Source organism: Liolophura sinensis, chromosome 1 (assembly GCF_032854445.1).
Source record: "Liolophura sinensis isolate JHLJ2023 chromosome 1, CUHK_Ljap_v2, whole genome shotgun sequence".
Lineage (NCBI taxonomy): Eukaryota > Metazoa > Mollusca > Polyplacophora > Chitonida > Chitonidae > Liolophura > Liolophura sinensis.
Genome location: NC_088295.1, coordinates 57,196,049 through 57,212,442, shown reverse-complemented (window position 1 = coordinate 57,212,442; position 16,394 = coordinate 57,196,049). Strand labels below are relative to the sequence as shown.

At 39.6% G+C, this 16,394-nt stretch overlaps 2 protein-coding genes across 5 annotated transcripts in view; one reads left to right on the top strand and one right to left on the bottom strand.

Moving 5' to 3' along the window:
- LOC135468496 (2-oxoisovalerate dehydrogenase subunit beta, mitochondrial-like) overlaps positions 1-3,782 on the bottom strand; it is a 105,662-nt gene extending 101,880 nt beyond the window's left edge. For all 4 annotated transcript variants that reach the window (XR_010444232.1, XM_064746780.1, XM_064746797.1 and 1 more), the window contains exons 1-5: positions 3,653-3,782; positions 3,132-3,209; positions 2,820-2,888; positions 2,242-2,375; positions 860-1,015 (exon numbers count right to left, since the gene is read on the bottom strand). Coding sequence is in view for 3 of the 4 variants with exons in the window: in XM_064746780.1 (XP_064602850.1) it covers positions 860-1,015; positions 2,242-2,375; positions 2,820-2,888; positions 3,132-3,195 (423 nt within the window). In the remaining variant the exon portion in view is untranslated. The remainder of the gene's footprint in view (positions 1-859; positions 1,016-2,241; positions 2,376-2,819; positions 2,889-3,131; positions 3,210-3,652) is intronic.
- A 208-nt stretch (positions 3,783-3,990) lies between these two features.
- LOC135462324 (arginyl-tRNA--protein transferase 1-like) lies at positions 3,991-15,021 on the top strand. Its single transcript, XM_064739648.1, has 11 exons — positions 3,991-4,111; positions 6,005-6,068; positions 6,447-6,730; positions 7,020-7,072; positions 7,364-7,507; positions 8,068-8,145; positions 9,541-9,702; positions 10,887-11,065; positions 11,832-11,931; positions 12,890-13,010; positions 14,634-15,021. Exons 1-11 carry the CDS (start codon positions 4,000-4,002, stop codon positions 14,810-14,812), a joined length of 1,476 nt encoding a protein of 491 aa, XP_064595718.1. The 5' UTR covers positions 3,991-3,999; the 3' UTR covers positions 14,813-15,021.
- The last annotated feature ends 1,373 nt before the right edge of the window (positions 15,022-16,394 follow it).

Below are 16,394 nucleotides of genomic sequence, written 5' to 3'. Positions count from 1 at the left end.
GATGCTTTACCTTGTTTTATATATACATGTATTGATGTATTTTTTGGATTGGGCTCAAAGTACACGTTTCCTAAACATGGTTTTCTCTGTGAAGGCCTTAGGGAGGAACAGTTTCACTGTAAATTGACCTTTGATAAATAAGGATATTATTACATATATTCATTTGCCTTTAAAAATACGGCAAGAATAGAAAGCTGGCATAAAATTGACAATAAAGGTGTACTAAACTGACATTAAGTCCAGTATATTGGTAGAATACAAGTGGTCATATTATAGCCATTGTTACACTGCGCAAACAGCCACACCAGCATTTCTTGTAACTAAGGCCCTATGAAATGTAAGTTTCAGCATTCAAGTAATATTTGATGACATATAGTACCCAAAGATGAAAGTTGCTGATAAGGTGGTTTGACATACTCCTTACAGCACATGCTTCGTTCTCCACATTCCCTTTTCATCACTGCCACCACCAGCAAATTTTATACAGAAATCTTGAACAACGCCGTAGTCACTGGGGTCAAGGTGACGAAGTAGGATGGGATGTCAGGAAACACAAAAACACAAAAATCTCAACTTTTGTTTTTAATAATGCCTTAAACACTAGCATTCTCTTTATCTGATGTATGAAAACCATGCTCCTAACGAACATCTGGAATAATTTTATTAATGAATGCTGATTAAACAGTTCGGCACAGGGACATTAGTGGTGAGGCTATGCATGCACAAACCTACGCATGTTGGACAGGCTCCAAAGGTCACTGCTTGTCCAGTGGTGGCGATGATGTAAAGTGAGCGTAGCTAGTGGCACATGCACTGTAAGGAGTATGGTGATAAGGTATAACAAGTACAGCAAACTGACCTTAAGGCCAGCACAGTGTGAGAAGTAGGCCTCTACACTCTGGGAGTGATACATAGCACCATGGCCCACAGCCCCTGAGGGGGTGCGGACTGTCAGTCCTCCACAGTCCCAAATGTTACCTGTCCTATACCTGAACTTTGCTGCTTCATTGACCAACTGTAAAACAAAATGGATAACAACACTATAATTTTTTGGAATTTTGCATATATGATGGTACATGTAATATATGTGGGCTAGGGGTTTTATGTCATACCTAAGAATTTTTCAGCCATATGACTACGAGGTGTCATCAGGTGCATTGTACCTGCTTATGGCTGGGTGAGTCCATGTTCTCAATGCGATGTCACCACTGAAGTATCATGCCAAAGACACCAGAAAAGACACCAGACCTCACCAAGTCACTTTATGCAGACAATGGGCCAGCCAGTTCTGTTTGCTTGTTCTAACCTCACAGTGCTGAGCGCCAAGCGAGTCAGCAACAAGTACCATTTTTGAAGTCTTTTATGTGACCCAACCCGGGTCTGACACCACAGATGGTTGCAACAATAACCATAAAAAAACTTCATTATATGATAGCATACATAAAACCCAACAACAATTTGATCTTCCCAAAAGGAACTGTCCAAGACAAGAAAGGCACGTTAGGATATTACTGGTTATGAATAAAAAAGTCAGTCCTTTCCTAACGGACATGTCTGAGGCCCTAGAAGTCAGTCCAGAAATGAAATAGCCTGCAGTTGGGATTTTGACAGTGATAGTATAAAAACAACTGTCTGGGGATGACAAGGTGGTCCTGCTAAATCAATAAGTTCATGGCTGACCACATTTCACAAAGATTCCTAAAATCAACGGAAAATATGCATAACATCAAGAGGTAATTTATAAGAGATAAAATATAGCTCAAAAATGATTTTTTTTGGGGGGGTGGGGGGGGGGGGGTGTCACTTTTTTGGCATAGCTTTAAAAACCACCATATTTGTTTTAGAGTTCTTTTCAGGTATCCTGTAACTCTTTTCTTGGGGGTGGGGGGAGCTAGAACTATTGATAATTGGTCCATGATGACGACAATATCAGTGATGACAATAAGGGTCATATCTAGTCCAGAAAACGTTTGGGCACTCAAAACTAACAAGTAAGTTGAACATGATGCTTTACCAATAAAAGGCTTAGTTTTCAAACAAATTTCTTTCATTCACAAACTTAAATGCTCTCAGAAAGCTTCATTTTGAGTTGCATTTTACAACATTTTTATGTATGTATTGTCACAATGTCATGTCTAAAGTTTGGAATCAGAACCTTCATTTTTGGGGGAGGGTGGAGGGGGGCGTTTCAGCTATGGCTCTGACAATACATAAGCTAATATATATCAGCTAAACTGTTACCTGATCAAAAGCTGGAAATATATAATCTGCAAACTGAATCTCAGCCACAGCAGTAGCTCCGGCAACTGCTGCCCCTATACCAAATGCCACAATGCCTTGTTCACTCAGAGGGGAATTAAAAACTCTGTCCTTTCCTGGAGAATTTAGAAAACGTGAAAAGATGATGTCTTAAATGTAACAAAAAAGCGACAAACAGATTAGAAGATAAATAAATCAATTGAACAGTGACATGTATTCCTTTACAAAACTGAAAGACCAGCTAATATTGAGGAGGACCATTAGATCTCAAAGGACAATGGTCCCAGAGGACAACGACATTTTGTAGTTAATTTTAGTCTTCTACATTAAAGACTTACTTAAAAAGTTGGTTCTAGTGATAAAAGGGGCACAGCTCTTGACCTACACGTAAGATACATCTCCACTATTCCCTTACTTCTTACTTGCTACAGAATAAACTATGACATATCATACTTACACCTATGTCACACCAGGTCCTTCAGGTTAGAAAAAGAAAACAGGTGGCTCTCCAAAAACGTTATAAAGCACATTAGTATGAATAGGATCTTGTGTGAACATACCATATTTGTCTTTCAAGCCTACTGTACACCTGAAAACACCGCCAAATGCAACATCCTCTCCAAACACGACTGCAAGAAAAGTAACAACGTACATGTATATACATACCGGTACATGAATGTATGATAAATTAACATGCATCACATAAATAATGAGGCTACACCTTATTTGCACGACATAGGGTCTAATCATAAGATACAGTTTGTAAAGCAATATCAAGAAAGATTTGTTACTATAAGCAGGATAAGCCTTCATTTTAATTAAAATGTTAGATATGATCCATCAAAGTTGGATGGATGGTGCAACTAGCTTACTAGCAGTAGGATCTTTCTCCAATGTTAAGTCCAAAGCACTTGTCACAGACTGGAAGAGATTCATACGAGTTGTTTCACCTAAAAAAAAAAAAAAAAAAAAAACCTGATCTGTAATAAATATAAATATATGTCTTCAAACTTCGTTTCATGCAATTTTATATTATTTTTTTCATCTGTAATCACATGGATGGGCAAGAAGTTGTATGTTTGTAGGACATATAATAAGTTCAGAGCAGGGAGTATAGAGAGCGAAGCCTTGGGAAAATGAGCCACCAGCAGCAAACTTCACGACCAGGTCGTAAAGTTAAAAACTTTAGAAGCATAGCAAACCAACTTTGCAAAACCGAAGGTGGACGCATCGAATAAATGCTGTACGTGAACGCTTTTAAAATTACATGCAGTAAAATGGTCCAGTAAGAGTTCAATGTCATTTATGTGCCTGGGCAGCTAAACTTGACAACAACAACGTCTGTATGTAGGGGGATTTGTTCGTAAAAATTTTCCTCTTCACATTGCCGCACCTGCATCTCGGGGCGGTGTGTCTGGTACGTATGTAAAAGATGTATTGGTCCTCAAAATCAGATGATTTGACAATTTTTTTCGCTTGCACAAACGAGGAGCAAATGTGTGGACACGACCAAACACACATCTCCTGATCGGAGCTGCCATTTTCGTCTGCTGTTTTATTATTGACATTGATTGGTAAAAATTACAGTGCATCATTTTCGTGTAAAACGATGCCAAAATAAATTTATTTTTTTAAATTGCTGTCATATTATGTTTAGCGACTGGAAAAAATATAAGTTGTATCATTTACTGCGAGCCTTGCATGCGTCCGCTTTCGCAATCGACGAACGACCAGGAAATTATGGCGTCGGCCAGGATTGATCGCAGCAATCCATCCATCGTAGAATGGTTTGCTGAACATGAAGGGTACCGCTGTGGGTATTGTAAACAAGAAGACTCAAACTATTCCCATGGTACGTCGTTCTGTTGTCACTGCACTACGATACTTAAAATTAAACTTCTCATAGTGCTTCTCTGTGTCACTCACTCGCTGCCGACACTGACTGTCAGATGGACACTGTCAAATTCTGACATCCATCGTTCTGTTTTGCTGAATGTCAGAACGTTAAAACAGCACATTGAGCTAGATGGACTAAGCGACAGTTCATGTTTCATACACAGGCTAGGACTTGCCTACAATTACTGAATAATTGCTCTCCTTGGTTCTCCTTATGTAGTTCAATTAAATTAAACGTTGAGATCAATTTTCAACAATTTCTGATGTTTACCTACCTCAACGTTTAATCGTTGAATTAAAAAAGCGATAGGTTCATTTTGCAAGGCTCTTTGTGGAATAAAGTGGAACTTCAAATTCATTTTAAACCAGCTGCATACGCCAATGTCGAAATGCTGTTGAAATCCACAAAAATATTTCCTTCTCGCTTAGGCCTATTAAAATAACTTTGTGCTGTCATGGCGAGTTGAGTGTACATATACTTAAATCTCAGGTCTAAGCACCAAAAGATACAGAAATCAATCTGACAAGACAAAGTCATGCAGCCAGTCTTAAAGTACAGCTTTAACAATGATTTTCATCAGTGATCATGGATGTAGAATAAAACGAACAATTTGCCCAGTCAGTCAAGCAAGAAAAATTCATTGTACAGGCTCTCAACGTTTAATTTAACTGAACTACTCTGTATGATGTCCAAGGGCTTTAAGTTGTGTGTTAGGCTACATTTTGGTCCAGTACACCATCCAGGGTTGTAGTTTTGCATGCAAGAAATTGAGGTGAAATTTGCCAATATATAGTGCTATATACCTTCATTTTCGCTGCAGTATGTGGCAATGGATTTCTGCAATTAGAGTCATACAACTTTATACTTACTTCTACTACACTACCCATAGTGACATAGTTTTGGTGCCTTGCAGACACTTACTGTAGCATGTCCCCTGCAAATGTACACATCTGCACAGATTTGAGCGCTACTGAAAACTTCACATTCATTCCTTCACCATGCTGTTAGCCACGAAGATGATTGCCTCATGCTATTTAAAACAAACCCAACCTATAATGTTGACTGCGTCCCTTTATAAACAATGTCACATGACATCCATACTTTTGCAGCATTCAGCCCTAACTTTTGTTGAATTTTGTCCTATCTTTATGAAATAATTCACATTGTTAACAGTGGGGTTACTCAATTAAATGTAGGTTTTGTTTTAACTTGAAGTGATAGGCTTTGAGGCCGACAAGCTCCTAAGGAATGAAGGAGACGCCACAAAAATTACAGCGCACATATTTGTACATATCTGCATATAGGTTCACAGGAAACAAACAGTAAATGTCTGAGGTGCGAGGTGGCAGAGCTCTGGCAGTACTGTACTGCAAGAAACATTAGAATATTTATTTATTTTTTTATTTATTTATTTGATTTTACGCTGTACTCAAGAATATTTCACTTATAAGACGTTGCCCAGCATTATGATGGGTGGAAACCGGGCAGAGCCCGGGGGAAACCCACAACCATCCACAGGTTGCTGTAAGACCTTCCCACATATGGCCGGAGAGCAAGCCAGCATGAGCTGGACTTGAATGCATAGTGACCGCATTGGTGAGAGACTCCTTGGTCATTACACTGCGCTAGCGCGCTAACCGACTGAGCCACGGAGGCCCCCAACATAAGAATGTGTCCTAACTCCAACAAAAGCAATCACCAAATATCAAAGGCATATAGGACTAGCCAGTAGTAGACAATAGTAGACTTACAGCAACTCGCACTTACCTTTACATCTCAAGACCATCCTAATGTTTGTTATGCACTGAATCACCAGGTCATCCTCTTCTAACCTGTGTTTTTCACTAGGTATGTGGGCTCATGTTTTGACTGTCCAGGACTATCAAGACCTTATTGACCGCGGATGGAGAAGGTAAACGTGGATTTTGAATGAAGTTTGAATGCGAACTTAGTTAAAGTTAACTTGAAAAATAAAATTATGATTGTATTGTAATTCATGAAGTGTTTGATGCATTCAATTTTGTGGCATTCGTCACATTTTTGGCTGGTAAAATTACATGATCCACAAGGCAAGATGTATTACAGGCTGGATTGTCTAGATCCCATATGCTCATATTGCTTATGGAGCCACTGTGACAATAAGCTACTTACAACCATTTGTCTCCAAATGCAGCAAGATTATTTCATGACTGAAATGTAAAAACTGTTCTAAAAGGTTTGCATAGAAGATTGAGAAAATATGTTTGTCTTTTGTCATGTTTGTTTGTGTCTTGTTATTAATACAATTCAGGAGTGGGAAGTATTGCTACAAGCCTACCATGAATCTAACATGCTGCCCTCACTACACCATTCGCTGTGAAGCCTTGAGATTCAAGCTGAGCAAGTCCCACAAAAAGGTGCTGAAGAGAGTGAACAGGTTCCTGATCAAGGGAGAGAAATCCGGTACATCAGAAGAGACCGAAGTGAAGCCTAGCAAGGGGACAGGCACTGATGGCCCACCACAAGCTGACAAAAGTGAACAGAGACTGAGAGAATCAGGAAGCGATACAGACAGGAAGAAAGAGCCGAGGAAAGGTGGGTACAGGTTTGCTGAAAACTCTACATGTACGTAAACAAAGGTGTGGCAACTGAAGTTTTTAACCTCATAATTATAACTGTTAGCATGGGATTTTTATGCAGGTTGCCTTGTAAGTGGCAGATTATGTGCATACTGTTGCTTTGCATTAAGTTAAAATTCAGGGGCCCATTTTTATACAAAGTCGTAACACGGTCAGCATATTTACCATGAAGTAACCTAAATGACCATTTATTTTGTTCATGACTAACCCATTTTTCCTGATTCTGAGAGTTCTGTTGATTTTAGGAATGTGTTTTGAGGTTTGCTTGGAATGTGGGATGATATTTTACTGGAAAATTGTAAGTTTCAACCCCCAAAATAATATTAAGTGACATCTATTTACCTCCAAAAATGCACTTTTGTTTGGACGAAATTTTAGGCCATTTAGAGAGTGAACAGGTTCTTGATCAAGGGAAAGAAATCTGTTAAATCAAAAGAGACAGAACACCACTAATAACCTGTTGTCACCTGTAATTTATAACTTTCCCTCTCTCTTCAGTTTGTGATGCCACTGACATTACGCCGATATTGTGTACTCCATTGAATTCTTAGAATTATTTGTTGAATTCTCACCTATTTCTGGGTTGTAGGTGAAGGAGCCGACCCAAAAAAAACCTCCATGTAGGAAGGCCAAGGAGTTACGCAAACAGAGAAAGCTACAGAAGCTGGCAGCAAAGGTTGAAGATAACAGTAAAAGTAAAAATTCAGAACAGAAGCCGACAACAAGTAACCAGGTTAGTTTTAATTGTGCGTATAACAGTTTTCCCCCATGCGCATATCTGAGTTGTGTGGAGTTTGGCAAAAGAAAACAGAGGAGCATATTAAATGTACCGTACTGTGAAGGACAAAAATAAACTATGGGATTATCAGTATTTTATTTTCATGTCAGATTAAGATCCTTTTGTGATTTTCACGAATATTGACTGTTGACTCTCAACCTTCCTTAGACCTCAAAGCGTAATTTGACAGATTGCTTAGAATTGGCACAAACTTTTGCTACGGACGCAGTGATCAGCCAGTAGTAACATGCTCCTGGTCCACTGCCTTTTAACTACAATTACACAGGTGCTCAACTAGCAGGCTACTACCAGACTACTATCATTACACAGGTGCTCAACTAGCAGGCTACTACCAGACTACTACCATTACACAGGTGCTCAACTAGCAGGCTACTACCAGCCTACTACCATTACACAGGTGCTCAACTAGCAGGCTTCTATCAGGCTACTACCATTTTTTTGTATTATATCTATGTTTAACATGAAATCTATTATTTTTGCTGTTGTTTCTCTAGAAATCCAATGAACCCAAGACTTTAGAAGAATTTTTAGATGAACCATTCAAAGCAGAGAACCCAGCACATAAATTAGAGGTAAGAGTTTATTTGATGTATTTGCATACATTATTGTATCCCATGCAAGTCAGCTGTGGCCTAAGTGAGTACACCTCAGGTGCAGGTTCAATCCCGGCTTTGGACAGAAAATTTGTTGATCCCCCTTTCTCTGCTTGGTAGGCCTTGATGACAGCAAGCAGTTGACAACGCTTGAACGTTGAAGACTGCACATGTTAACATTCATTGAAGACCATTCATCTGCCTCTGAAATGGCATGTACATTTGTACGTCGAGTATGAGGAAGTTTGTCAGTAACTTAACAAAAAGCCAGTGGTTTACAGTGGGGGTTCCAGTTTCCTACACCCATACATCTGACCTCCATTGTAGAAGTGAAAAATTTCTGTGATATGAACTTGTTCAATTTTCATGCCATTTGCAGCAATATTTTACAAATTGTTGAAGTACTCTATGGTTTACAGATGTAATATTTTTGGCACACAGCAAAATTACAGCACAGATTTCCATGAGTTTTTATTTAAACATCTTTCCTTTGACCTGGGCTGATGCTTCATTATTTTCACACTACCCTCATTGTAATATTTGATGATGATGGACTAAGATTACCAAGTGATGTTGGTTACATTTATATGTAAAGTACATCACTTATATTGAAAATTTGCGAGACAGAGTTTACGGACAACTTCTATGCTTATGGATTGAAAAAAATTACCATAAGGCATATTTCTGGAACGGGGCGTCCGTGGCTCAGTCGGTTAGTGCGCTAGCGCAGCGTAATGACCCAGGAACCTCTCACCAATGCGGTCGCTGTGAGTTCAAGTCCAGCTCATGCTGGCTTCCTCTCCGGCCGTAAGTGGGAAGGTCTGCCAGCAACCTGCGGATGGTCGTGGGTTTCCCCCAGGCTGTGCTCGGTTTCCACCCACCATAATGCTGGCCGCCGTCATATAAGTGAAATATTCTTGAGTACGGCGTAAAACACCAATCAAATAAATAAATATTTCTGGAACAGCCTTAGTTCTATTTATTTCACACCATACTCTAGAATATTTCACTTGTACAACTGCAACCAACAATATGGTGGGAGGAAACCAGGCACAGCCCACGACCATCTGCAGGTTGCTTGCAGTTCTAAGTTACATGATTTGTGAGCGTGTCAGAATATTTTCTGCACAGCGTGAAATGTAACCCTCTGTTATTTCAGGTAAAGCTTGTTAAGTCCACGCCTTGTAGTGACGAGTTTAACAAAACGTTCAACGAATCGCATAATATCTACATGCAGTACCAGATGTCCATTCACAATGACCCACCTGAGAAGCCTAACAAAAAGCAATACAAACGATTTTTGGTGGATTCTTCTTTACAGGTAGTTATACTTTTCTTTTTTGTTTCTTTTGAACTTACTTTGTCTGTTTCTAGATCAAACTAATCAGGACGAATCCTGCTTCTCAGGAAAGCAGGCAATCAGACGCGGCGTCTTACGAAATCTTCAGGAAATATCAGATGACAATACATGAGGACGCCCCGGATGAATGCACGAAAAAGGGATTCCATCAGTTTCTAGTAGATTCATCACTGCAGGTTGGCACCACAGCTGACTAAATACAGGGAAACTTGTGCATCCAGCTGGCTGATTACACAAAGTGAATTTTATTTATTTATTTATTTGATTGGTGTTTTACACCAAAGTGAATTTTGATTTAAGATGTAATGTAACATCTCGATATATGAGAATGACCTAACATTTTGCACATGACTTAAGTTGCATTTTTTGTCTGATTGTATTAGAGTTCTATATATCTTGTCTAACAGTTCTGTTGATTTTGTCTGACAGTTGTATTGATTTTGTCTGACAGTTGTATTTGTCTAATCTGAGAATTCTATTTGTCTAATCTGAGAGTTGTATTTGTCTAATCTGAGTTCTATTGATTTTGTCGGACAGTTGTATTGATTTTGTCTGACAGTTGTATTTGTCTAATCTGAGAATTCTATTTGTCTAATCTGAGAGTTGTATTTGTCTAATCTGAGAGTTCCATTGATTTTGTCCGAGAGCTCTGTTGATCCTGTTTGAAAGTTCTATTGATCTTAGGATAGTGTTTTGATTTTTTTTTTTTTTTTTGATTGGTGTTTTATGCCGTACTCAAGAATATTTCACTTATACAACGGCGGCCAGCATTATGGTTGGTGGAAACCGGGCAGAGCCCAGGGGAAACCCACAACCATCCGCAGGTTGCTGACAGACCTTCCCACTTACGGCCGGAGAGAAAGCCAGCATGAGCTGGACTTGAACTCACAGCGACCGCATTGGTGAGAGGCTCCTGGGTCATTACGCTGTGCTAGCGCGCTAACCGACTGAGCCACGGAGGCCCCGATAGTGTTTTGAGGTTTGGTTGGAAGGTGGGAAGATATCCTATTTAAAAAATAATATATTTTGACATTTATTGCCTCTAAAAATGCAGATGTTTGGGGTAGAATTTTAGGTTCCACTTGTCTTCAACCACTATGGCAAGCAAGTTGGTCGGTCGCATGTGGGAAAGTTTGTCAGTCACGGGTCAAATGTCGGTGGTTTTCACCGAGCGCTCGAGTTTCCACCATCTTGCACGATAAGTGAACAATTCCATGGTGTGTAGTTAATCAACAATTTGTCAGTCACTCAATCAATCAGTCAATCAATCAAGTGGTGAGCAATGTTAATGGACATTAGATGATCACATTGTAGCTCTTAACTTGAAATGATATTACTGTGTGCCATTTCTTATTTGCAGCGCTACATGGATGACTCGTTACGGGAGGGTTACGGGGCATATCACCAGCAGTACATCCTGGATGGGAAGATCATAGCCGTGGGGGTTGTGGACATCCTACCTTACTGTGTCTCCTCAGTCTATGTGTATTATGACCCTGAATATCATTTCTTATCCCTGGGGACCTACACCGCTCTACAGTAAGTGGCTCATGTTTATGCATGAAACTAAGTATTCTTCTGGTTACGACATGAAGTTTTTTAATGTTTGACAAATTAATTGAAAGCAGATGTTTAGACAGATGTCAACAACTCCCTTGGAATGTGCGCCACTCCAAAATGCATAAAGTGGATTGTGTTTGGGCATGAAACTCTGTAATATTGGACAAAAACATTGTATACAGATGTTTGGCCAGGTATTCCAGTGATCACTAACTTATCTGAGGTTTTTTAATAACATATTACCCACATTCTAAGTGTTTGTAAGCAAGCCGTTTATCAAAATAATCATAATCAGATACATTATGTAAATGTGCATCACAGGTGCATACTCCTTAATTTCCAGGCTGCCTCCTGGGCCTTGGGGGGGGGGGGGGGGAACTGTACTTTAAAAACCGAACATTTCACATATTTGGGAAGGCCTGCCAGCAACCTTCAGATGGTCGTGGGTTCCCCCGGGCTCTTCCCGGTTTCCTTCGACCATAATGCTGGCCGTTGTATAAGTGAAATATTCTTGAGTACGGCGTAAAATATCAATCAGATAAATCAAACATTTCATGTATCCTTGAACTGCTGGTTGCTGTGGTCATTGCATGTATTTTATGAAACTACAATTGTATGCTCGGATATTAACAACTGAGATCTCTCCTCGATTTGTTCAGTAAGATAGAAGATGCCTGTGCGTACCAGTATACCTCACAAATGCCTAACTAAATATGATGATGTCATTCTGTGTTGTCTTGCTCAGAGAGATAGCATTCACGAGAAGACTAACTCAACAGAATCCTGACCTGAAGTATTATTATATGGGGTATTACATCCATTCTTGTCCCAAGATGAGGTATAAGGTATGTATGAACAAACAAAATTGATGTTAGTTTGTCTCGGCCATGTTTTGTAAGTCATAATATTAGGTACATTTTTTTCAAGCATTTTCCTTCACTGCGCCGGAAAAGAATTATAAGTTGGTAATCCCAGAAAATCTCTTTGTCTTATCCTTATTTGATAACAAGGTTAAATGAAACATGACTATGGTTTTCAGCCACTTTATTCCTGTAACGGGGGCCTCCATGGCTCAGTCGGTTAGCGCGCTAGCGCAGCGTAATGACACGGAAGCCTCTCACTAATGCGGTCGCTCTGAGTTCAAGTCCAGTTCATGCTGGCTTCCTCCTGGCCGTATGTGGGAAGGTCTGGCAACAACCTGCGGATGGTTGTGGGTTTCCCCAGCCCGGTTTCCTCCCACCATAGTGCTGACCGCCATCGAATAAGTGAAATATTCTCGAGTACGACGTAAAACACCAATCAAATAAAGAAATAAATAATTCTTATAATGTACAGTTTGCCTGAAAATAGGAAAGCAGTCTAGATTATTTTGATACTTGTAATTTTACTTTCTTTTATGTTTTTTTTTTGTAAAAAAAGTAGCTCTTCAACCGCGATATTCTGTTCTACAGGAAGCATAATGTAGCTCATAGAGTAAGGTGTGACTCCCAATGCTGAGGCATTTCAGGTGTGGGTTCAGTCCCGGCCTTCGGCATGAACAGGAATTTGTAAATTCCCAAACTCTCACTGTTCGTACATGTAGAGGCCTTTGTTGACAGTAAGCAGCCCACAGGTTTTTTGTGCCATCGTGCACTTTTGGTGTACAGTCTGTTTGTCACACGTGGGAATATTTCTCAATCAGTTTTCCAGTAGTAGGTTGTTTACCTAGGCACTCCGTTTTCCTCCACCCATAAAACTCTTAGCCTTCGTATAAGTGAAAAATTGTTCAGTATGGCTTAAAACGAATGTCGATTTTTTGCACAGGGTCAGTATAACCCGTCCTTCCTGCTGTGTCCAGAGACATTCCGCTGGCAGCCTATAGAGAAGTGTCTGCCCAAACTAGACCAGAACAAATACAGCAGGCTGGAAGAGGACAGGGACAAAGGTACGTCTGACATGGTGTGCAAACTCTCATCCAAGCTACACAACATCCAGTGACGAGACCATATGCCTCACTTTACATTGCTGACAGTAATCGGTATTGACAGTGTAACCACATGCAACACATGCAGGCTTGTTTAGGTTTAGTCTCACCTCTAAATTATTGTCCTTGCACAGTCCTATAATATAGGTCATGACGATTTAAATTTTTCGGTAGAATAAATATTTTTTCGGTGGTGGAAGAGGATATATCAAGGAAAACTGAAAAGTCGTCTAATTTATGGGAAATAACACCTGATATGCCTGATCCAGTGATTGTCACTGTAAACACATAATTACATGATTGGATGGTCTTGAAAAAACAGGGAAATTATATAAAATATTTATGTTGGATAAAAGAAAAGGTGGCTTTTCAATTTTATTTTTATTCCATTTGATTTTTTAGTGTAAGCTCACTGGTAAAACACAAAATAAAATCGGCGTGGCCTTATTATCGTAAGTGACCCCGGTGACGTAGGCATTATTCAAGATATGAGCGTAGCAGCTGCACATTTGCTGTGAGGAGTATACAAGATATTGTATCTGTGCGAACAGGACTAGGGCTCCTTATTGAAGGGTACACACACTGCTTAATTCAGATTTTTGATGATTTGGGCATACCTGTGAAGGAAAGACCATTGTTTGCATGATTCATTGTCTTCACATAGACACACCACAGTTTATGTCACAGCTCAAAACCATGTATCACTAAGGATATTGATCACATCCTGGAATTCTTTCTTGGTTTCTAGGTTGGAAGCAAAGGTTTAATATGTAATCTGCTTGTAATTTGTATTGTGCCAACATGGTGAATGTTGATGGCGTATATATAGCTGTGTTACAGATAGACAGTTAAAGAAGAGTAACAATGTGTTGAACATGATGTTGAGTATAAATGCTGTCGACACACCTGCTAGACTTTTATTAGGGGTCCACACCACCCTAGCAGGACACCTATTGAAATTGTGAGGATGATTTCTCCTTTTCAGTATTTAAGTTCCTATTTGTCACAAACTGCTAAAATAGACAAACCAAACATCACACTTCTCTAACTGTCTTCATGAATGTCATCAGTGCAGAACAAGTCTGCCAACAGACAGAACAACAGTTGTTCAGCCTTCAGATTTCTTTCACCCACAGTGGCCCGTTTGTATAGAACATGCTCACATTAGATTGAAAGTGGAATAAAAGTGTCTTGAGTGACCACTTCTTTTGGGCGTACATGTATGATTAGATGTGTCATGTATGAAGTGGATATAAATATAGTGACCAGTGAGTGAAAGTGTTGTATTTTTGTCTTTTTTTTTTAATCTGTTATTAAGCAAACTTGAAAGGTACTCTGAAACTGAGCTAATGTATTAATAATATGAAAACTTTGGTTTAAAGATGCTTGCACTGAGCAAAAGTTTCTTTATTCATGTGTGTCAAGTCAACCGCTTCGGTGGGCAAGCAGTTACAGAGTTCACCTCAAAGGAGACTGAAAAATTGTCAAGTATGAGGTTAAACCCCAAGCATTCATGCATTCATTTATATATTATGTCCAAACAGAGCACTGATGTTAACCTGGTGTCTTGTTCATGTGTTACAGTGGATGAAGACGGTGTCATCAATGTGGACAAGACACTAATACTACATGAGCATCAGGCTATGCCATACTCCATCTACAGAAGGGTGAAGCCAACTGCCAGTGACCAAAGAGACGTGGAAGAATATGCGAGATTGGTTGGGCGGAAGTGTGCTGAAAGAATGCTGCTGTTCAGAAAATAACGTGTATGGAGTGTGAAAGTGATTTTGTTTTCCTTTGTTTCGATGTAGAGCTTTAAACAAGAAAGACTGATAAAAACAGGCACATTGAGCTGTGTCCTGCATGAGTGGCAGTAGAACCATTTTCAAAGCAGAACCATTTTTGGATGGGAGATGGGCTAAGTATCAGATTAAGTGAGGCCCTGAAGGGCTGGCTAAAAAATAAATAAATAAATAAATAAATAAATAAACTGCTGCTACTCGCCCCGCCTTGGTGGTGCTTGTACAGCCCAGAGCTGCTCTCTTGGTGGTGGTTGTACAGCCCAAAGCTGTTCCCTTGTTGATGGCTGTACAGCACAAAGCTGTTCAGTCCACAGCTATACAGCACAAAGCTGTTCTCTTGTTGGTGGTTGTACAGTACAAAGCTGCTCTCTTGTTGGTGGTTGTACAGCGCAAAGCTGTTCCCTTGTTGGTGGCTGTACAGCACAAAGCTGTTCAGTCCACAGCTGTACAGCACAAAGCTGTTCTCTTGTTGGTGGTTGTACAGCACAAAGCTGTTCTCTTGTTGATGGTTGTACAGCACAAAGCTGTTCTCTTGTTGGTGGTTGTACAGCACAAAGCTGTTCTCACAATTATGACTGAAACTCCAAGTCACAGAGCATGTAGTTGTACGACAGAATACCTACTACATCTGCGTTCCAGATAATACACATTCACATGTAGATGTATGTAGGCTACAAAAATCGCCATTGAGTGTGGATTTATATAAAAAAAGCAGGCAGCAGTATTCCTGCAGTATGCAGTAATTATAATGGTAGATCTTGCAACTCCAGAATGTTGCATGCATTTTAGTGTGGAGACAAATTTTCAGTCGGTCTATATCCCTTTATTTGGAACAAATGGATCTCATTGTGGTGGACATACTGAACATAATTTAAAATTTTATTTCATTTAATTGTCAGAATTTGAACAAAATTGTGTGTGTGAGATTTGAAATTTGTTGTATGTTAAGGCTGAAGAGTGGTGTCCATTTTCCATTTTTACAGAAGTAAATAAATCACTATATAAAAGTATTTGACTTTCGAATTTTACTAATAATGCAGTAAAAGAACCAAGACCAGTGAAAAGTGAGATATAACAGAAACTTTTATTTCATCACTTTCATACGTCACATTATTATATGTACATTATTAACATCTGGCAACAACCCTTTGGTATAAAGGAAAACAAAAGATTGGCAGTCATGAAGCTCGGCAGATATTTTCTTAATTTAACATTACTCTTAACATTATTTGGATCATTTGGCGGCCATGTCACTTTGTCCCGGCCAGTGTACATGCCAACATAACGGCAGAAGACCCCAGACCTTACACCGCCACACTATACTGACAGTGCTCACAAGAACTGCCTCCCTTATTCTGCAAATCTATTCAGGAAATACGGATGGTCATGGGTTTCCCCTGGGCTGTGCCCGGTTTCCACCCACCATACTGCTGGCCGCCGTGTTATAAGTGAAATATTGCTCATTTTAAGTTCTTGTGCAAAAATTAGTTCAGGACTGAACTTTGGATTTCCCATATTTATTTATCTATCTATTTATTTTTTT

Bases quoted from the DNA above. Each gene is read 5' to 3' on its own strand.
- LOC135462324 (XM_064739648.1), top strand. From the start codon at position 4,000: ATGGCGTCGGCCAGGATTGATCGCAGCAATCCATCCATCGTAGAATGG. The intron at 11,066-11,831 runs GTAAGTGGCTCA...TGTCTTGCTCAG, and splicing joins GGGACCTACACCGCTCTACA to AGAGATAGCATTCACGAGAA. The intron at 11,932-12,889 runs GTATGTATGAAC...TTTTTTGCACAG, and splicing joins GTCCCAAGATGAGGTATAAG to GGTCAGTATAACCCGTCCTT.